Raw genomic sequence first — 22620 nt, 5'->3', positions numbered from 1 at the left:
TGCCATAAGTACCATGAACAAAAGTGTCTAGGCAGCTGCGTATGTCTAGGAGGACAAGTTACTCACCATCAGCTGAAGTGTGGCCAGGCAGCCGGAAAGTTTCCCCACCCTCCTCTTCTGTTGCTTGTCCTGAAACCCTTCCAGCACATCACATCATGCAAAGGAAGAGGAAGAAGCAGCAGTAATGCAGGGACATGTGGCATTAGGCTGCCCTCAGCACCACGGTGTGTTCCTTGCTGAGGACTGCAACTGCCAGGCTGGCAATTGAGAGGGTGCAGGACAGCAGAAAGGAGGCTGTCGTGGTGCAAGTACAGATGGTGCAGCCCTTGCTGTAGAACAGGTCCGGCTGCTCTTGGCCAGAGTTTGTGCCTGAGTGGACCTGGGGCTCAGCAGACTCACAGCCAGGAGGAGAGGAGTGGAGCCTGCCCAACAAGACGGACAGGTGTGGGTCCAGCAAGGTCCTGGAAACCCTGGCCATGGCTGGGGTTGCACACTGGGGGATTCCCTTGTGTCTTGATGGATTTCAATAACGCAGACTGGAATAGGCGCATCTGAACAAGAAGAAATAAAATAAACCGTTCCAATAAAAGGTGCAAGGGGCTGCTGGCTCCGTTGTGTCCTCCACAGAGCTAGTGGGTCACCTGGCCAAAGCCAGGGAGTGGACACTTTTGGGTGATATGAAGACAGAGACTGGGAAGGCAAGAAGGCAGTACTGGAATGAGCATAGGATTACAGTCCAGGCTCAGAGAGGTAGCACATAGGGAAACAGCTGGAGAAAGTGATAAATGCTACAACCCTTTAACAAAAAGAGAGTAGCAGGTGCCAAATAAACCTACTCTGCTGTCCTTGCCTGGAGCTAAACTTTCAGGGCCATCCAAGCGATGAAATGGTCAGTCAGTCAGAGACAAAGGACTCGCAGCACTGCTGTGTAGCACTGCCACTGTGAAACTGGGTGCTCAGTGAAGTCCAGTGTGCTTTAGACAAGCACTTCGGTTTCTCATTTCAAAACCAAACATGCTGCTTCATTTCTCACAGTCCCGCAGCAGCCCTCAGCCACTGGCTGCGGTCACCAGGCTGTTCCCGTGCCCCTCGCTAGCTTGCTTCTCGGCATCCACTTCTGGGAACGGCCGTCTGTGTGCCCCGTGTACGTGGGAGCATGTGATACTGGGCAAGTGCCTTATCCCCTGCATGCTGCGGATCAGACTTGCTGGGAAAAGTTCCCAGGGACTTCCACAGTAATTTCCCAGTGGTCTCTTACAGTGTTTATTCGAAAATAGGAAGACAATCAAAGCAAACCTGTAGGGAAGCATAAAAAGATCAAATCAAATCTAAGCTATGGGTAACAGCCTGGCTAGACAGAGTAAAAGCTTCCAGTTGCAATTCATTTAAGAGGCTAACTTCCTCCTATTCTGCGCCTTATGCAATAGCTGATTTTCATGAGACAATCAGCCAGAGCTCTCCAGTTATCTAGGGGAAGGCTTCACCTCCCGGTGAGCAGCAAAACACTAAGCCCGCCTGGTGTCAAATGGCCTGATTTAACTGGTGGCAGTTTGCACCGGGGGATATCAAAGAAAGATCTGACCTGGTATCTGCAAAGGTAATGTTAGTGAAAGGTAATATCTGTCTACTACATAACTGTGGGTTGTAGTAGCACGGCACCAGAAAGTCTGTGAAACGAAGAGTATTGACAGCTTGCATGGGACTTTCTTCCCCAGGTGTCCCAAGACTTCTGTGCTTGCTATGTCCCGTGAATCATTCCTCCCTATGGAAAGACAACAGAGTTGTGTCTACCTCTCCAAAATAAAGGCTGAGTTCCCACAACTGCTTCACTGATTTATGTTGAGGATCTAGAAAACTGACACAATGCTCTTTAAAAACAAGGTTATGGATATTACGATTTAGCAGAAAAGGAGGGCTACCCCACTGTAGGAAATGAACACAATGTTTTCTTTATCACAAAATCAAAGCATATTGCCTTCAATAATTGCCAGATTCTTTTTTTTTCTAATTCCACACATGTTGGGACATGGAAAATTGGGTATGGGGAGGCTTTTAACCAGGAAATTGTGTCTTAAAGTTTTTAATATATTTCCATAACTTCCAAGCTTTTCAAGAGTTACTGATGAATTAGAGGATCTCAGTACTGAGAGTTGAATTTAAACGACCATAAAAGGACTTAAATTTCAGATGATGGGTGCTCAGCCATTCTGAAATTCAGGCGTTATTACAATGTTTCCAGTTAGGCACCCAAAGTCATTAGTCACTTCTGAAAACCTTGGCATAGAGTAAAAGAGAAAATCTCCAACTGAGCTAAGATCCTTCATGTACAGTCTCATAAAACAAAAACCAGAAAAAAAGTCCTAAAGCCCATAAGTGAGTCAGTCTCATTCATTGTGACTGTGGTAAGCTGTAAATTATTTTTATTTAATAATAGCTAATACCTGGCTTTTACACAGCTTTTTTTTTTTTTTCAGTGGGCTGTAAATGTATTATAATTTTTAAATGCAGCATCGTGGAGCCATTAGTACAAGAATTTAGTCACTGTAGACAGACCTTCATGGCAAAAGAATCCAGCTAAACAAAATACACACCAAAGTATTTGCTTCTTAGAAGACAATGGGAAATTTTATGCAGGCAAAAATTCTGATGCCTTTCTCACATATTATTCATGAGAATGCATTTCTCAGTCAGATCAAAGACAGCTGTGGTGTTATTTCTTTCTCTGGTTTCTTTTGGTTTCTCCTACCAAGCCAAAGGGGAGGAGGTTGTATCGCAGACCCTGGCATCAGCTTTTCTATCCTGTTGTCCAGAGTGAAAATGCAGGAGGAGGAGTGTGGGTTCACAGCGTCTCCTAGGACCGCTTGCAGAGCGGTTGTTTCGGCATTTACCCAAGGCTGTACCTGAAACTACCCCCTGGCCCGTAAGCCACAGGAATTAACTGAACAGTCAAGGGGCCAAAATCACTGCACCACTCACAGCCTGGGGTATTTAAATGCCCTGGGGTACTTATTGGGGTACCGAGAGTTTGGCTGTGGGAGCAGGTTTATTCAGGAGGCGCCAGCATCGTGTTCCTGCTGGCCAGGCTTGTTTCACCATGGAGTTGCCCACTGCCATCTGAGCTACCGCTTCCCTGCATGGACCTGATCAAGCACAGGAGCCGTTTGCGGAGGGGCCTGCTTTTCTCAAACTCAAAAGTTTCAACCTTGCACGACCAGCAAGCATCAACACTGGGCTCCAAAGCAGGAAAGCCAAAGCAGTGGTTACTGCCCGAGCAGGACCATGTTTCACCCAGTGTAGCAGGTCAGGGCCAGATCCATCACCCTGCAGCTTAGAGAAACCCCAAACTGAGCCTAAGCTGCACTGAGCTCTACTTCTCTCACCACAACACTCTTGCTCTCTGGGGCCACGTTTTCTGAACGCTCTTACACAGGGTTGAAAGTCTGCACAAAACCAGGCTAGAGCTGCGAACGGAGCTGGTCATCGGGCTCCTGTATGAGGGCCTTGTAAAGGTCACTGACAGCATTTGTGAAAGTGACGCTATCCAGCTTTTTCTGCAGAAACCCTTGGCATGGCTGTTCCTAGCTAAAACTAGTTGCTGGACTGAGCAGGCTGAAGGTTGATTTAGGTGTGTCAGCTCCGGCAGTTTTCAAGAGGGTAATAAATACAGTGAGTCCTTGTGAGATCTTTGCAGACAGCCTCGGTGCCACCAGCAGCTATCGTTTTGTTCCCACCACAACCCTACAGCCCAGCCTCCTGACAGCAGAGAAGCAGACAAGCACACAGGCAGGATCAGGCCCAAGGCAAGCCCATTTCCCAGTCCATCTGAAACAGAAACAGCTGCCGACGCCAGCACGCAGACAAGGCAGAGCTCAGGGAAGGTAAAAATTAAACATCTGGGAAGACAGGGCAGTCTGAAATGCAAGCACAAGTCTCCAGGAAAAAAGGAGGGAGAGGTGGATGCAAAAGCAGAGAGAAACATGGGATAGGCAATTCTCCATCCAAAACACCAAAACAAATGCCCTGGATAGATGCAGTCAACACAGTTTTCTGGACAAATTCTTTCTAGTCCAATCTTAGAATTCTGTGGTTATGTGTTAGTTTTATATATTCATTTAACAGTCAAACCAACCCTCTGTCTCATTTTTACCTAGTTTTAGAAGTTGGAGTTTCATTTGCTTTGTAAATAAGATTTTATTTTAATGTAAAATGATGCCAGATAAAGAAACTAAGCCCATACCTGACAAATCATCGTATAAAAACTTTAAAAAGCATTTTTAAGAATTAAGTACTATAATATACTTGTATAGTGCATCATTAAAATAAATACTCCGTTTTCATCCCTAAGCACAAAATATATTCATATAGGCAAAATATACTGCAAAACAGGAACATAAAAATGATTATCCCACTCCAGAAAATAGGCAGTGGTATTGTTCGACTTATGTGCTTACACCTCTTGAATTTAATAAGCGTTTGCTTGCCACTATGGAAGGCCATGCATGTGGTTATTACTAATACATACCAATCAGTCTGACAGGTAAACCAGTAGGTATCTAATCTTACCACATATCTGGAATTTCCCACTTTTTTAATTAAGAATTGCAATCACAGCATTGTTTTCAGGAACGGTTATTGCTGTTATCTACAGTTCTCCCCACCGAACACTCTCTCTTCAAAGGCAGTGTTCAGAAATTCAGATTAGCCAGAAGTCTACCTCCGTGTTTGTCACCGGTACATTTTGGAGATGTTAGCCCTGGGTCAACACTCATGTTGCTGCATTTTAATGAACGGTGTGAGCCCTTCCGATTTGCATAGTAGCCGATGTTTTCAAATCCAGCTGGAGCTAACACCGTATCATCCCCCTTCACCCGAGTACCTGGATAGCAGTGACCTGGACACTGTACCATTGCCGTTATTCAGTGGATGTCATAAGTGCTCAGCCCTTCTGAAAACCTGCCTGCATTTATTAGGGAGCTAAAAATACCTTGGCACAGGCTTGCTTATAAGCCCTAGCCTTTTAGCCTCCCCACCTTGCCGACATACTGGTGCCCCCAGCTATTTCGTTTCCTTCATGGAGATAGGGGTTTGGAAGTGGTCTGATACAGAACTGCATCGCTGTCACTTAGCAACCTTTGCTGTGTTCCCTAAACGAAGTACTTTATCGAGGAATTCAAGTAAGTTCAGCATTTATAACCAAATCAAAGGTTTTTCCCCCTGTCACCAGATAATTAAAGTACAATAATTAAAGTTTAAAATAAACCCTTGAGAGCTGTTTCTCACTGATAGAAACAGAAACTAGGAAAAACTGATCTAAGGTTCTGCTGTCAGTTACTGAGATTGCATTTGCCTAATTTTTCACCTCTTGCCTGCTTGTAGTGAAATGACATCGCTGAGCTGGGGTGTTTGCTGGGAACAGCCGCCTCAGAAATTGCATCTTGCTAGAGCCTCTGTCCAGTCTTAGCCACACTTACAGTTTACCACAGTAAGAACAATTTCAGTGGGCATCGTGAGCATGTCCTGACTTATTTGTATCAGTGTAAAATTTAGGTTGGATGAATTTTAAGCATTATGGTTTATTCATTTTGTTAATGTAAATAATAAAAATAAAGTATTGTCAAGTATGCATGAGAAAATTTAAAGCAGCATAACTGCATGAGAGGCTTGTTCAGATTTAACAAAACACATATGAGTAACGCAGCAATATTTTTCGCATACACCAAGCCAGTGCCTGGTTAAAAACATGGCTCAGTATCCCTGAACTGTTGAAAATGGCCATAAGTGCATGATCCTCTGCTGAGCAGATTGTGGGCAATGGTCATCTCTCCACACCTCCTGACCCTCTCCAGCAGCAGCCAGCTCACCCGTGGCTGCCCCTCCCTTGGCTGGTGGAGACGGTTCGGGATGGGGAGGGAAACCAAGGCAGGGTGGCTTGTGGCTGGAGACGCCTTGTACCTTGTGGCTGGAGACGCCAACAGCCTTGAGAGGACCGTGAGTGCTGGGTACACAAACCAGGACGTTGGTGCTCAGGTTCATCAGCAAGGGTCAGGCTGTTGGTGGGACTGAAACCCAAGAGCTGGCCGAGCCGGTTGTGTGGGTACAAGCCCTGCTCAGCCCTCCTCACAGGAGGGGTCCCCATCCCCAGCGAAGAAACCCCCAAGCAGCCGCGGGAGGCACCAAGCAGGAGACACAGGTGCGACAGGTTCTTTGAGCGATTTTTTTTTTTCCCACAAGAAAGCACTAAAAAAGGAAACAAGAAGCGGCTTCCTTCATGGCTGAGATTCGCTCCGGAGGGCTGCTTCTTGCCTGCTGCTCTCATCCTATGTTGCAACACAGGAAATTTGCTGCTGTTAACACCTGGTGTTGTTTCAAACAGCCAGATGGTCCTAACCTCAGTCTCCTGTAATTGATGGCCTACTTGTCTAACCCTGTAACTATCTCTCACTTTAGACGCAGATGCTGCATCTCTCTAAATACCGTTCCACGTTAAAACATCCTACCTTCCTGTTTCACATATCAATCAACGCAGCAATTCTTACAGAAACCAGCAATGGCCTGTGTAAACCAGGAGACAGTGGGTGTAAGCAAGCAGAGATAAAATTATGCATGCTTAAATTACAAATGGGATGTGTGGTTGAAGGATTTAGGCTCGCATTGCAAAATTAGCTGAGACATAACCAGCAAGCAAACAAACATTGCGCAATAACCCTGAGAGCAGATCTCCTAGCTATTTGGACTTAGCCCACAAAAGCCAGGATGCCCTGGTACATACTACTACATGTTATGATGATTAACACTAAATTGGTGTTTCTACGCACCACTTTAACTCTCTGTCCACTTCTAGTAAATCCAAACAGCCTTATGCTTGCAATATGGAGTTTCTGGGTTCTTCTGGTAGGTGATTCCCTCTGGGTCTCTTACTGCAGGGATCAGGATGAGACTTGCTAGAGGCCGCCACAGTACCATCAGCCATTAGCAAAGCAGTGCCACTTCACGAGTTTGAAGGCAAGAAGCTTTTTACCTGACAAATTAGCCATGGGTGGTGGTTCAAATAGCTTTCTTGCATAACCCCTCAGTTTCACACCACAGCATCTCATAGGCTTTAACGCTTTGTCCTCAGAGCATCTCTGTGACAGAGGAACTGCCATCTTGTGCACAGAGAACTGAGGCACAAAGCACATTGAAGGATTCACCTCAGCCAACACAATACATCTGTGTCAGGAAAGGGGCTGGATCCTGTTCCTGACTTGGGACCAGGTTTTTGCCTCGCAATCAGTTCTTACTTCCTGGGCAGATGGTTTTGATCCTGCGATTTCTTTACTTGTGGTATGCCACCGCTCATGTCTCACCTGGATATGGCTACGTCCATACTCTCAAGTTCACTGATAGACACCAGGCATGTCATTATAAGGTCTGCCCACAATTATATGACAATTACTATAAGAATGAAGAGATCAGATATAGGACAGAGACGGACATAACAAAATTTAGGTTGCAGTTTCACAAGACATAGACAAAAGCATAAGGTCCTGCTTCCCTCTGAGTCCACTTAACTCACTAATGCAGAACAAAACTATCCCAGGAGTATGGCAATGGGGTGGGCTGGAGAAACAGGAGCAGTAAAGGACGAGACAGGAAGAGTGACGTTTTCCTTTAGGCAGTAACAGATCAGTAGATCAGATCAGCCGCCCATGAAACCACAGCCTTGGTTCACAAGAATTTACTAGCTCAAAAGAAAATGGAAGTGACTCCATGCTAATGATAGGTGCTGAGGAGCATTCCAGCACGAGAGAAGAAACGAGCCTTGCAGGGAGGTGTAATACTTGTGCAGGCTCTCGGGTTGTGCAGAGAGCACATCAGAAAGCAACGTGGGTGTGAACAGCTGAACTCTGTGATTCTGTGAACTGCTCCCTAAGTCACCGCATCTCAGTACAATCTGTCACTGGTGCAAAACAACCAACCAACCCACCCCACCATACTTTGAGAAATGAAGACATTTCTCAGGTGATTTCCATTCACAGAGTAGATGGATCAGAAATGAAGTCCACAATACAGGGCATTGCATTGTTACATGATATCTGGATCCCTACAGAAAAGCGAGTATGATGGTATTGGGTCTCCCTATTTCTTCCCTCCCAGTACTTTCCCAACAAAGGTGCTTCAGTTTCTGAATGTCACTATTTTTCCTTCCAGTTATTGTCTCTGCCAGCTTGAACTTGACAGCTGAGATGGGTAACTGAAAGGTCACGCTTTTAACATGATCTGTTGAATACCTGCTTTCCCAATGTGTTTATTTGCTCTCAGGTATGATTTTCTGTACATCCCCATCCACATTTTGTCTCTAAGAAGCCTGGGCTAGCAGAGCTTTTAGGTTTTTCTGGCCTTTTTGCAGAACTGGAGAGATTATCTCAGCCTCCCTAACATGCTTTAATTTTGCACAGGCTGGCATTAGAGGTGAAAGCAGTTTAGGACCACGTAGTGCTTCCTCTTGAGATCAGACTGAACTACAGAAAACCTGAAGTGCCTTCTCAAGCCCTTAGGAAGAGCCCATCCCATCCCATCCCATCCCATCCCATCCCATCCCATCCCATCCCATCCCATCCCATCCCACCCCACAGACTCTGGAAGGGGAGGTCCAAACACCTCATTATCCAGCCAGATGGGACAGAGGTGGGGAAGGGAGCTACAGCCCGGACCTGACCCCCCCAACCCGCTCTGCCTGGGTATGGCATGGACACGTCAGCAGACCGGTGGAGCACGAGACCAGGCTCTGGCATGCAGTCACCCGTCCCCTGTGCTGCTGGTATGGTCCCTGGCATGGCCTCGGCCAGGCCAGCCAGCGCTCCTCCAGGCAATGGAGCAGGGGCCAGTGACTGCCCCGGCTCGGCAGGCAGGCAGCTGGACACTGGCCAAAGCGTGGCAAGTGGTAAGGCATCCACAGAACAGTCCCTGCCCTTTACTGGGCAGCGATTTATCTGTACAGACATAGTCACTGAGCCTGAAATATAAATAGTTGTATCTAGCAATGGGGAATGGAAACTGTCCTGGTCATTGGTTTTGATGTATTTATGGCTGCCTGTAACGTAAACCTAAGTTTTCAGTGCTAACGGTCCACGCTTGCAGAGGATTCTCTCCTTCCGCCATTATATTTTTGGCAAAAGTCAGAAACAAATAGATCTGCATCTCTTACCTCTTTGCCTCCAGTATCCCAAAGGGATGAGAGGGATTGGGAATTGGATGGAAATCTGTAGCGCTCGGTATCCCCACTGCAGATTGCAGTCATAGCTGTCTATATCTGAGCAGTCATTCAGATGCTAATGGAGCTGCTCCCATGTCAGCAAGCTCAGAGAAAGGCCTCCACTGTTCAATTTTTGGGTATTTCTTAGCTATCAATCAAAGGGCCAACGCATATTGATGTATCAGGGAAAATGTCTCTTTTGCCCATGTTAGCAGCAATGTTCTAAGATAAAGCTGTTTTAAAACATGACCTATTTTCACTTTGCACTGGTCTGTCCTGAAGAAGGATGTTTATGCAATTTTGCAAAGAAACGTGAACTGTTCTACTCCATTTACATTTCTTTGTTCCAAAATGTATTCCCCTTGTTGAGATTCCAGCAGACAAGGAAAGCAGACGCAGCGGTTACTTTCCAAAGTGAAACTTAAAACCACAATCTCCCGCTCAGAAAACACAGAATGAGTCACAGGAAGGGGCCACTTGCTTGCAAAACTCATTAAAAGCACGGCAAGGCAAAATGGATTTCCTGTATCAATAAATAGATTGCTGGCAGCGGGCAGAACACCTGACAGTGCTGGAGGCTAACAACCGGTCCAAGAGTAGCCTTTAGAAAAGCCAGATCAATTCCTCAGCTCAGAAACTGTATCTCCCCAGCATGCAGTTTTCTTGGCATTAGCTGACTTAATCTAGCAAAGTGCTTGAGAATATGCGTAAATTTCAGGGCTGGGAGGGGTGACTGAAACACATGCTTACATAGATGGATACATTATATCTGTATTTATTTTCTGAAGCAAGCCTTACTGAAAGGATGCACCCATGGTACTACAGAGGTGTACACACTGCAGGTGAAAGCTTTGTTTCCCAAGTTCATGAAAAAACAAAGAAGTCGTTACCTAAGCTTAAAATTCAGCTGTAATTGCAACTCTGTTTTGCTGTTAGCAGTACCCCTTGGACACCTCAGTATAGATTTCCTTTCGGTCAATGTTATTCTCTCCTGTTTGGCAAATGAAGCCCAAACGTCCTTCCCGCCTCTGCCGTGCAACGCGGGCACACGGGATTTGGGGCCAGGCTGCTTAAGAGGCAAAAGGCAGAGCTCAGCGCCTGACCTGGTACCACCTAGGTCCAGCACGGGGAAGGAAACAAGAAGCTGCTTTTTGGCCACTTGCTCTGGTTTTGTTCCTTTTCTCTAGTTCCTCCTAGAAGAAAACTCCTTTCTTATTTTGCCTTTATTTTCCTCCCTCACGTCCCAGTGGCTGGGAAGGCCTTGAGGAGCCTCTCTCCCCCAAAGGACCCAGCAGCCGTCACCCCTCTGCACCCCTGCTGGGCTTGCTTTCTCTCCCATTTACCACTAGCCCTTTTCTTGCGCACCTCCAGCGCGCCACAGAACGAGATGCGGGGCTGGACTTTACCGCGAGCAAAAGAGTTAGGACTACCCGAAGTTGTGGCAGTATGAGTGTACTCTTTTCACCACCGCACTTTGCTGGACGCTTTTGGAAAAAAAAAAAAAGCAGCAAACAAAAAAAAGAAAACCCCAAAACAAACCTCCAGGCTTTACCTTTTTGTGCATTCACAGAAGAGTTGACGGTTGTATTCATTATATTTTTAGGCACTAGCTCTTAGCACCAATCGTCTGCTGCCTCTTGCAATCATCTACCCTGAGGTACTTTATGGCATCTGCAATGCATATTGAATTAAGACTATTTACTTATGACTACTTATTTATAAAGAAAAAATTAATGGAGTATTCTGGGAATATTCCCTACCTTCCCCATGGCATCAAAAAGCCCCAACTCTACGGTCTTTGCTTCTCAGGAGGTTTGCTGCCTCAGATTTTTCTACCTCTAGTGTTAATGGGATATTCCAGGAGCAATGAATGCGTCCTTATAAAGTTTCATTTGCTGATGCAAAAGCACCGTTCCTGACTTTTAATTAAAAAGGCACCTTCATTTCAAAGCCTGTCTCCAGAGCTCCAGGGTAAATGTTTATACAAGCCAGAGACATACAGAAAATAGAGAAGACTGAAGCAGCAGTGACTGCAGGCTGCCGAAACACGGCTGCTCTTGTGTTTTTAACAGAGAACTTGAGCTGCCGCAGAGCCTTATCAGCCCAAACATCTTTGTTTTCATACCAGCCAACACGAGCCCGGCAGTATCACCTCGCTGCAGTCAGTTTGCTCAGCAAACCCGGCGGAGGGAGCAAAAGGCAGTGCTGCGTTCTCACGGGCAGGAGGAAAGGGTATTTGCTTCTCACCAATGGAATGGCCAATGTCAAAGTAAAGGAGAGGGGAAAAAAAGAAGAAAAAAGAAAAATAAAGACTATCTGGTCTCATTGCCACAAATGACGACACTCCCATTCAAGACAGATGGCTAGTTTTTCCTTAGGTCACATTAGGAATTAGATGAAAGAAAGATTAAAAAAAACAAATCTGGGGTTGGGCAAGATTCCCGACTGGTCCAGTTTGCTCCAGTTCCTGTCTGGTTGCTCTTGGCTCCGAGGTGCTGTTCCCACACCCCAGAACAGCCGGAGCCCAGACCCTGGCCCTGTCTCCCTCGGCGAGCGCTCTCCATCTGAAAAGGCTCTGGGTCAAACGCTGCAGTGAACAGCAAACATTTTGCAAGTGCTGGGAGTCAAACCGGATAGCCCCGGTAAGAGACAGGCAATTGGGACTGGAGCTGCAAGAGCCACGCTTTACAGAGTTTCAGCAGCTCTGCAAAAGCACTCTGCCACTATCAAAGCATACAGGAAAACAGAAGTCAGAAAAAAATTTAGATTTGCCTTTATTACAATATATATTTCTACCCTTGTTGCATTCAGCAGATCAAAATGAGGTGTTAAAGTGATTTTCATCATGGCACTAGCACACACATATACAGAGTAAATACTGTATATAAATAGGCTTTGAAATAATAATCCGTATCTACAAATAAATCATACGCAATATCCTCTTTCTCCTCCCTCCCCAAATTACAGCAGTAACATAACTTCAACGTAGCTAATGCAACAAGTATGGGACTCTTTCCCTCACATGTCACAGTTTGAGCGGTATGGTCATCAGCTTCAAGAAAATAAACATTAGTCACTCCTCACTGCTGCATATTCTAGTTTATGTGTATTGTATAAATAGAATATACTGTGGCTTAATGTGTCTGCATATTTGTTAGCCAAATATTCTTTCTGTAACAGAAACCAGCATTACACTGCAAGCAAGGTTGATCTTTTTTTCTTTCATAGAAAGAGTAGGAATTTGTTAAACCATCCCTTTTTCTTCTACATGAATTAACAAAGCAGTTCAAATATTCTGCATAAAATTGCTCAGCTACCACATCAAAATGTCTTCCATTCTCCGAAAAAGTATGGTGATGCTTCTAGCAGATCAAAACTTTGATTTTCTTAAGTGTCTTTTCTGTGAGCAAATCTGATAAACATTATACAAACACACACTCGTTTCAGCTTTCAGACACAAAGGGGTACAGAGCACGTCACCAGTAAGGCGTTTAACTTCCCAGACTCACAGAAAAGCTGGTCAGAAGGGACCCCTGGAGGGCATCGAGCCCAACTCCACGCTCGAAGCAGCGACTGCCAACACCAAATGAAGTCGGCCATAACCCTGCTTAACCAAGTCTTGAAAAATTCCAGGATGGAGACTGCGCAGCGTCTCAGGGTTGCCTGTACCAGTGCTGCACTATGCCTAAAAATCTGATGGAATTAAAATGACTACTCATTCATGCTGTCATTCGGTTTGAAGTACTAATGGCCAACAAACAACCCTGGATTAGCTATTGATTAAGTTATAAATAAATACATCACAGGCTTTAAATGCGGAGAACTTCCAGGGACTGTCTTTTCTGGTGGAAGCTACCGTGTGCGGTACCTTCAGAAAAACAGATCTTAACTGCTGGGAAAGATTAAAAAAAAACCCACATCAACAAAAACGTGACAGCCTCTTACTAAAGGGGAGGGTTGGTTTGGTTTTATTTTGCATAATAAATGGACTGAGACAGGCCTTTATGAAAACTGAATTAAAACAGGATGCAGTTAGCATTTAATCCATTTATTCAATCATTAATGACAAGTATTAATAGCTACTTAAAGGAAAGTGTGGCTACATTTAGAGACACAACCGTCTCAGTTTGGCAACCTGTGATCCCCACTGATTGTCCTTCTGAAAAAACCGTTAACATATTTCTTCCATCTTTAAGCAAAAAGACGTTTGTATTCTCTTTAAACTTTAAAGAAAACACAATCAGTCTGGGTTGTTAAACACGCATTTCTTCCTCTGTGTTTGTCAAATTCTGGTATTTCCCAGTGGGTGTGCACCTTGCCCAAAGCAGCAACGTTCACGTGAAAAGGAAGACTCAGGCAGAGCTCACCACCGCGCATTGTAACTGTATAAAGGATTGCACTTATATTCATTATTATTGAAGGCACAGGGAAATAATGAATTGGCCCCCTGACATCCCAGATAAAGTCTGCAGCACTACAAGTTAGAAAAACTCTACTACAGAATTACCATCCTACCCGCCGATAGGGTGGTAGAGCTACCATCCCACCTATGTTGCTACTCTTGACATGCAAAAACAGAACTTGTTGAAACAAAACAAATGTGATACAGAGCAGCTGTTCCCAAACTTTTGGGTGCTAACTGACCACAATTGCTTCTTAAAAATTCTCCTGTACCACTCTGCCTTCCTATCATTAACTCTTAACTGAAAGCACCACAAAGCAGCTGCAAAACATGTGCCATAGCCTCACAGATCACAAGCTGGTAGAGACCACAGCTTGTGGAGCCCTGTTTTAGCCATACTGCAATACAATATACATGGAAACCCATGATGCTATTTCCAGTGTTTCAGAGAACTATTAGACTTTTAAATATACTTGAAAAGGAAAAACAACAAAGACAAGATTCTCTCCCAGCTACAAGCACATTTGAGGATCATCTGGCACATGGTCATTTGATTTTACATTTTAAGTAAAGTACCGCATTGTGTAAAGGCAGACCATTTGGAAAACGTTATCAACTGATCAACTGATATTGCTTTTAGTATGTACAGTTAAGTCTTAAGGCAGTCAAAAGCAGGTAGCAAAAACAGTATCTACAGCTTGTGTCTGGACAAACAAGCCAAAAAAAAAAAGATGAAAGAGGAGATTTCATTATCTTGGAGGACAGTAAATTGCACTAAAAGCATCCATTCTTTATGATATAAACCCCCCAAAAAATTCCATAGAGTAAAAACCTGAGATGCATCATTTACCAGCATCAAAGTGCACATTTTAGCCAAAATAATGTTTCAAATAACACTATTCCATTTTGACAATCCTCAGTGTTCTTGGCTCAATAACGATCTTGAAACTCAGCACATTTGGTGGGTAAAATGTCTTTACTAAAAATCACTGACTTCAGTAAGATGGGCACTACGCGTAGTGGCCCCTATCTTCCACTTGCACATTTACCTTAATTCAAGTAGTTTTTGACGCAGGGTGCTTCTCAAATTGAGAAAAACTGCCAGCATCTGGCCATCTCATTTCGTTTGCTTTCTATTTAGATTACACATTATTTATTTCCTCAGAAAAGTGTTACCACGTCAAAACAACAGGCTGTAATAAATAAACACAGCTCGATTGGCTTTGATGGCTACACTGATTTACAGCAACCGAGGATCTACAGCAGTAACTAACTCTTAACAAACAGCTGTTGGTCAAGCAAGGGGGAAGAAGAAGAATCATTTGCCCCTTCAAAGAAGGGAATTCTGACATATGGATTGCGAGCCCTGTCCTTGTCACCAGACGAAGTCAGGAATGGCAAGCACCTTTGGCTCCCTTACTTGCAGCAGGTTCTGATGAGATGAAAGATCACTTCAGTGCTGCAGAAAAGATACTGAACCATTTTACAACCTTATGGCATGTTTAACTGTAACTCCAAAGTCACTTCACTTTTATTTGACCTTAAATGATGAAACTGCATGGCACAATTTGAGGAGCTGGGTGAAGGGCTAGAAACGCAACTCCTATTCCTGGTCAGACTCCTTCTTGTCATCTGGAAATGTGACAAAGTATGAAAAAGCATTTCTAAATTTGCTCACAGCAAAAGAATACAATGCTCACAACATCACAGATCCCAGCTGAACTTTCAATGGCAAAAGCCAAGCGGTGTCCTCTCAGTACAAGCTAACTCATTCTTTAAGTTGAGGCCAACAGTTGGGAGATGCAGTTAAGATGAGGCTGGATGTACATCCTGAGTTTCAAAGGGCGGCAGAGGTTCTCTCCAGTAGGTGAACTGACTGTAGGTGTCAGAACAAGGGAAGTCTGAAGAATGGCTTCTTTTCAGCAAAGGGAAAATGTGATCTACCACTTCACACAGTCTGACATAGCTGGAAAATAAACAAATAAAAAGAATGCTGAACCACTTCAGATCTTCTTACTTCGAATTTTTGTAAGTCCTCAACTACTAAGGTGCTGCTGCTATTACATGGACAAGTCATCCTCCTCAAATAAATAAAACTAAACTTGATTTTGGTGCCTAGCTTCCAGAGAGGATTCACAGTTCAGATGAGAAATCCATTCATTCTATGCAATGATACCTACTTGGTAACAAACAGATGCCATTTTCCCACTCAGATCCCCTGCTAAAAATATTCAAGCCCCCTATTTTGCTTCTCCATTTCTGTGCAGCTTGGCTCAAGCAACTCCCTGTTCAATTGATTAATCATATTTTATATGCATATTGCTCCCTTTCAATTAAGGGCACTCAACATTACTAAAGGCCACGTCCATTCAGTGTCAGGTGCTACACTGCCTAAGTATCTTGCTGGCCCTCAAGCCCTATCTTCAGGTTTTGTTTTCTGGCTCTTCTAGATAGAACCTTGCTCAAGGTTGGACGGGGCTTTAAGCAACCTGGTCTAGTGCAAGGTGTCCCTGCCCATGACAGGATGGTCTTTAAGGTCCCTTCCAGCTCAAACCACTCTATGATTCTATAGGAGCTCCAGCAAAGGGAAATTTTGAAAAGGCCATGAAAAGGCAGATGGCTTCAGGAAACTAGCTAATCTCATTTTCATGCAGACTAAATAGTACATTGATAATTCTTTTCCATCTACTTTAATCATGTAATGTATTAAACTAAATAATAAACAATTCCTTTTCATCAGTTTAACTGAAGTGGAAAGTCTGTATTTTACTCTAAATTTTTTAGGGCTTTTTTAAAATATTTTAAGGAAACAAATGCATCTTTGAGCAACTTGAGTCATAAATTAGAACAGCAAATTAAATTAGTCTATAAGGTGTTATGGATAAGAGATTACTTACGATGAGATGTTTGTCTTTGCATGCTCTTGTATAAGTTCTCCTTTGGGGTTAACTGTAAATATTCTGTTTAAAGAAACTCCCACCTGTTTGTATGAATAAACATCCTAAACAGAAGAGAGAAAAAAAGAGGAAAAAAAAAAAAAATCATGATCTTGTCTTTGCATAATAATGTTTATTCTTGCTGGAACATATTACACAAAAGAACACGTCTGTACAGCATTGGTACTAAATCTACCTGGTTACTGTGTGTCTGAAATTCTCTAGTATGTTACAAACGAGGTCAGTCTAACAAAATGCTCATGAAATAGCAGCTAGGTAAGGAGTTTGCCACTTCAGTTTAAACTATTGATCAAAATCTTGTTCTTTTTTTTTCAGTAACTTCCCTTGACACAGAAATAACATTTAATAAAAAAAAATAATGACATTTGGTATAAAAGCATTTGCGCTTTCATTTTTCTGTCAGAGACTATTTCATTTCCTGAGTGTGTTGTACTGAGTATATTGCAACAGCGCACAAAGGTTAAAACATAACTGACACGTAAAATAGTGATTAGTTTGTAAGGACAAGGTCACAAAAGGAAGTCATAACTACTCTGTCTACATTAAAACCCCTGGAAACACCTCTTAGCTCCCGAGTTCAGATTCATGCCATACCCATATATTGACTCCATGTCAGAGCAAGGGAGAAAGCAGGGAAAGCAAGGAACAGATGCCAAAATAGCAGCAGTGAGCTCCAGCAGGTAATGCAGATACAACTCTGGGAAGTACAATTAGAAGTAAGAATGTCTTCTAAGAAATCCAAATTGTTAAGGAAAGCCATTAGTAAGTTTTGATGTGTTCTTCAGAAAAGCTTGACAAAAGCAAAGATGAAAATAACTCCCAGAAGATCAGAGCAAAAACAAGCTTCCATTTTACCAATATACATTACTGGATATGGTTTTAAAAGCTGAGGTGGTGGAAGACTGGAATGTTAATGAAGATAGGAAGATTATTTTTATCTCTGTATCACAAAGACTGTTCAAAAAAAAAAAAAAAAAGTAACTGAACAAAAGCGAACAGCAGTCACTTCAAGAATTCAGCATCCTGGCTGTCCATGCACTATCTACATCTGTAACATTCATGAGCACTGAAATTTCATCAGTTTACTCTGAGGGAAAAAACAAAACAAACAAACAAACAAAAAAGAAACAAAACAAACCGTGCAGAAAATTGAGAAAGCGATGATCCTGACCTTCACAAAGCCAGTGGCACGTCTCACACCTGAAGACTGTACTCCAACAGCCATCAGAGGAGTAAGTCACCAGTAATTCCTTCAGAAACATTAACTTACTGCTTTACTTGAAATTTTGTTCAAGTACACATGAAAATGACGGTTTTATTTCCTTGAGGTTCAAGAAAATAGATCTAGAGGTAGACATCATTGATAATGCAAAAAGACAAAAGTGTCTAAAAAGTTATTTCAGAACCACGTGTCTAAAGGTATCTTGATAATGGAAATGAAGTCATGTATGACATATCAACTTCATATAGCAAATGGACAGTGAGGACCCCCTGTCCTCTCTGACACAATGCTTTTCACAACATAATCCGGTAAAAGATGAAGCTGAAAATGTTGCTGCTCACAAATGTCAGCAAGCCTAACAAAAATATGAGGCAAATGTAGAGACAAAGTGCCATCAGAAAGACATCCTGAGTCTTCTCAAATGCACCTACAACATCAACAGGTTTAATGCCAAAGTATCTTGCCAGACACCTCTGTCCAACATTTACGCATCTAAACTGCCCAGTCTGAATGTTCATATTCACACAGGCAATGGCCAGTGTCCACATTTATACTGATAATTTCCCCAAGCTGTCAATGTTTCTGCTAGGGAAGGTGTCTCAGCTCTTACAGCACTGAGCAGCTAGGGCTGGAATCCGTGGTCCTCAGGCGCTTCCGTGAGAAGCCTTGAGCTCTCATGGAGGCAGTAGAGAAAGACGGTCACCTAGAACTTGAATCATTTACTCTCCAGACATGGCCCACTTCTCTCCACCAACTAAAGAAAGAGGTAACCAACTGAAGTGTTCTCTTGCTAACCATACTAGGAAATAAGCAGGGTCATGGACCATTCTCTTATGACCGAATGGCATGGCCAGGAGACAGGCATACAATTAAGGGGGTTTAGCTTCCAAAACAGGGTGGATACACCCAAGCTGCATGCCAAGGGTCCTTAGCCATAAACGCCTCACTAGTGTTACCACGCTACATGTTACTACACGACACTTCAGTTTCTACAGCAAACACTACCTGGCAATACAGAGCGGGAGGAAGTACCAAACGCTCTGTGGGGCTCCTCAGCACAAATCAGGGGCCCATCTGCCTGATTTAGTTAGCATCTAAATTTAGGTGCCCAGTGAAACTGGAAACATCTAAGGTAGGTCTTCTATATATACCCTTCTGAGAGCAGGATGCTTTCGAAGATTTCAAAGGCACTGACAGCGTTATCTACACTAGTAAACTCGACAGGGTGAGTGCCCATTCTCAAACCTGGATATCAACTGACATTGTGTCAGAATTATTAAACTCTCTGTATGCCTTCCTGCAAAAAAAAAAAAAAACAACACCAAAACAAACCACTCTCTCCACACTCCCCCATACACACACCCTTCCCAATACAGCTATATCGAATGCCCATTGGGAAGAGGCCTTGCCCCAAGCTAACACAGCAATCGTATCCAGAAATTGCTAGCTGCCTGTGCCACGACAGGCTCTTGCATCGTGCTAACTCTTTCATGGAAGGGATAATCACATGCCAGGTTCCCCGCCTCTGCCCTAGCCCCCGAGACTGTTTCCTTTTCCGGGTGCATAAACAGATTCTTTGGGCTAGGACAGGAGTAAGAAAAGCCTATAGCCCAGTTATACAGCCTTCAAAAGGGGTGAGGAGCTCTGTCTTCCCCTCTCTGTGTCAAACACCGTATCACTTCCCATGTAAAGCAGAACCTTTTGATTTCAGTGGGACATCCAAGTTCTTTTGAATGTACTGAGAGTTTGAAGAGGAAGTCCTACCAACACTCATCTGAAAAATTTTCTCTCTGTCCACAGGTATCTCACTGACAGTGTATCACCGTGGAGTAAAATCAGATCAGATTTTTCACACAAGCTTAAGGATTGCTTAGTTAGGATTTCAACCAGTATCCACTGTTATGCTAACTTATGCAGATATAACCTAGTTACTTTGCTGCTCTTCCATCTCTGTTTGCAACTACAGTTCCAACACTGTGTGATCTTTGAGGAAGGACCTTTATATTTTCCTCTGTACAGAGCCTAGTAAAATATTCTTAACTCCCATTTAAAGCTTCTAGGCTCTACTGTAACAGAGCCGTGAAATAACAGCAACATTTCTGTTCTCTGCAATAGAAATAAATTCAGCTATTACTTACAGCAGGTCTGTTTCCAAAAGCAGCATAAAAAGGTTCTGTGTTAGGATAAAACAAATTTTTGATGTCTGTCAAACACTGAACTTTAAATTTTTCTGGCTTCTTTTCTATCACCTCCCTGAAATGATAAAAAAAGGGAGGCTGAATAAGTATACACTGAACATAGCACAAACCATTTTTATTTTCTTTATTCAACATTTTCACCTGGCTGCATAATTCTACAGAGCCCTTGCCCTTCTTGAATAAATATTCATTTGGAAATCACAGTACCCATGAAGACAAAATAGCATTCCCAAGCTTACAGAATGGGCATTGTCAATAAGTCCTCTGAAACAAGGGAACTTCTATTAAAACCTATGTTGTGAAGATAGTACTGAGCTAGGATGGTTGATTAGAGGGAGTAGCTGCTAAATAAAGATTTATATGACATAAATTGCCACCAAGAAAACTGCTTCCTGAGAACTGCAGAATGACTCACAGATTGTACTAGCCTTCACTGTGTGTATATATATATTTTTTAAAGGACTGCAATTACCATATGTGCTAGAAGCACCTCAGCCTGTTAAGATACTTATGCAGTCAGGGTCCTCCATCACTGCTAATTAGCAGAAGTTAAGGAATAAAGGAATCATCTATTTCTCTTCCGTTGCTCCTACAGAATACAGAATCCATTAAGGAACAGAGGAGCGCTCTCATCTTTGGGCGAAAGCCCTTTCACAGCAGCTTCTCTTGGCAAGGCGGCTGAACAGGTGGCAGAGTCTGGAGTTCCCACAACATAGGAAGATGCCAGCATGACACAAAAGCGCTTAAGAAGCCCAGAATCCCACATCCTAGCACCAACACATATGTCAAGGAAGATGTGAATAGTACAGAAGCTTCACAGGAGTAATGCAGCCCTTTGGAACAGCAGCTCCATGTACAAATCACAGTTTGGGAATGTGCAAAAGAGGAATAAAACCATCTTTCCTCAGTCTCACATACATCTGATCTGAGAGCCCTCAAAACAACAATAGTTAAATCCATGGCTAACAATGCAGTCATTTAATGCCCACACATGACAGCAGTTACAGTAGTGTGTACTGAAAGATGGGTGTTCTTTAGTCTAAACAAGATGCCAAAAAGAGTATCACTTTAAATATACTTTTAGATATGAGGAGCATAAGATAACAGTAACTACCCGTTCACTGCATTTATTATTCAATCAGGCTAAGAAGTGCACTGTAATACCTTCACAGTCTCTTATATTTAGAATATGACTGGTAAGACAGCCTGTAGCATGTCACTCAATCAGAAGAACATCTGAACAACCTTCCATTAAGAATTCTAATGAAATATATCCTGTCACAGCAGCTTTTAACGGCTTAAAATATTTTCAGTAATCACTTGAAACGCTTCACTGAATGAGGAAGAAGGTACAATTTTCATAATCTGTGCTGTTATTATTCACTTCTTACAGTTCAACACCTAGAAAGAACAACATTGTCCACACAGAACACCACAGTACAGTCAGGAATATAAAACTTCATTTCATTTTCACATGAAGTTCTTCAAAACCCACCAAGTAATATTCTTCCACAAAAAAATATTTATGCCAATTGTAACACCTTACAAGTCAAGACAAGAATGATTGTTATTAATATGTGAACATTTTTCTCATAGCTAAACATTAACACACCATGTTAAACACACTGAAGTCAACAGGCAGTACCTATTGGTAAGCAGCGCACACAGATGTATACTGAGGCTAGTCTAAGAGATAAAGTAATGTGACTATTTATTGAATTATGGTCTTTCAGTAACAAAATTTCTTCTCAATTATATTTTGCACCGATATGCAAGAAAAAACTTCATGAATGATTTCAAGCACTCCGATAAAAAAAGCTTAAAATTCAGCCTCCAACAACCTCTGAGTTGCTTTCTGTATAAAAGTGACATGGCAGTACCTGTGAAAAGCTGAGAACAAGCTGCTTGGACTCAGCAACACTGGCCCTTGAGGCAGCACAGTTCCTCGTTCATTGACCCAGTGCAAGTATCCTCTGGTCATGTCTGCCATTCCAATAGCGCGTGCTGAGCAATACAAAAATTTATATCCATTTCTGTGAACAGAAAAAAAAGATGAAATCATCGTAAAAATAAAGCAGGTATTTTGACATTAAAAATTTCACGGGTTTATTTTTACACAAATCAAATCATGACTGTTCAACACACTTTTGTTTAACCTAGACTTATTTAAAAGGAATAAAAACACGCAATGTGTGTTTGCAGCCCATAAAGCCAACCATATCCTGGGCTGTATCAAAAGCAGTGTGGCCAGCAGGTCAAGGGAGAGGATTCTGCCCCTCTGCTCCACTCTGGTGAGAGCCCACCTGGAGTCCTGCATCCAGCTCTGGAGCCCTCAGCACAGCAAAGACACAGACCTGTCGGAGCAGGTCCAGAGGAGGCCACAAAAATGATCCGAGGGATGGAACACCTCTGCTGTGAGGAAAGGCTGAGAGAGTTGGGGCTGTTCAGCCTGGAGAAGAGAAGGCTGAGGGGAGACCTCACTGCAGGCTTCCAGTACCTGAAGGGGCCAACAAGAAAGCTGGAGAGGGACTTTTGACAGGGGCCTGGAGTGATAGCACAAGGGGTAATGGCTTCAAGCTGAGAGAGGGTAGATTTAGACGAAAGCA

General features: G+C 43.2%; 1 protein-coding gene across 6 annotated transcripts in view; it reads right to left on the bottom strand.

Moving 5' to 3' along the window:
* Positions 1-11992: 11992 nt before the first annotated feature.
* The window catches only part of LPIN1 (lipin 1), a 94164-nt gene continuing 83536 nt past the window's right edge, over positions 11993-22620 (bottom strand). For 4 of the 6 annotated variants that reach the window (XM_075414854.1, XM_075414855.1, XM_075414856.1 and 1 more), the window contains 4 exons: positions 21895-22047; positions 19955-20069; positions 16535-16638; positions 11993-15603 (listed from right to left, as the gene is read on the bottom strand). In XM_075414854.1, the coding sequence (XP_075270969.1) occupies positions 15444-15603; positions 16535-16638; positions 19955-20069; positions 21895-22047 (532 nt within the window). In that variant the 3' untranslated portion in view covers positions 11993-15443. Of the gene's footprint in view, positions 15604-16534; positions 16639-17765; positions 17845-19954; positions 20070-21894; positions 22048-22620 lie in introns of all 6 variants that reach the window. The other 2 variants (XM_075414858.1, XR_012763264.1) reach the window with 2 other exon arrangements.

The sequence above is a fragment of the Opisthocomus hoazin genome, chromosome 2 (assembly GCF_030867145.1).
Source record: "Opisthocomus hoazin isolate bOpiHoa1 chromosome 2, bOpiHoa1.hap1, whole genome shotgun sequence".
Taxonomy (NCBI): Eukaryota; Metazoa; Chordata; class Aves; order Opisthocomiformes; family Opisthocomidae; genus Opisthocomus; species Opisthocomus hoazin.
This window is presented reverse-complemented; position numbering and strand designations above follow the sequence as displayed.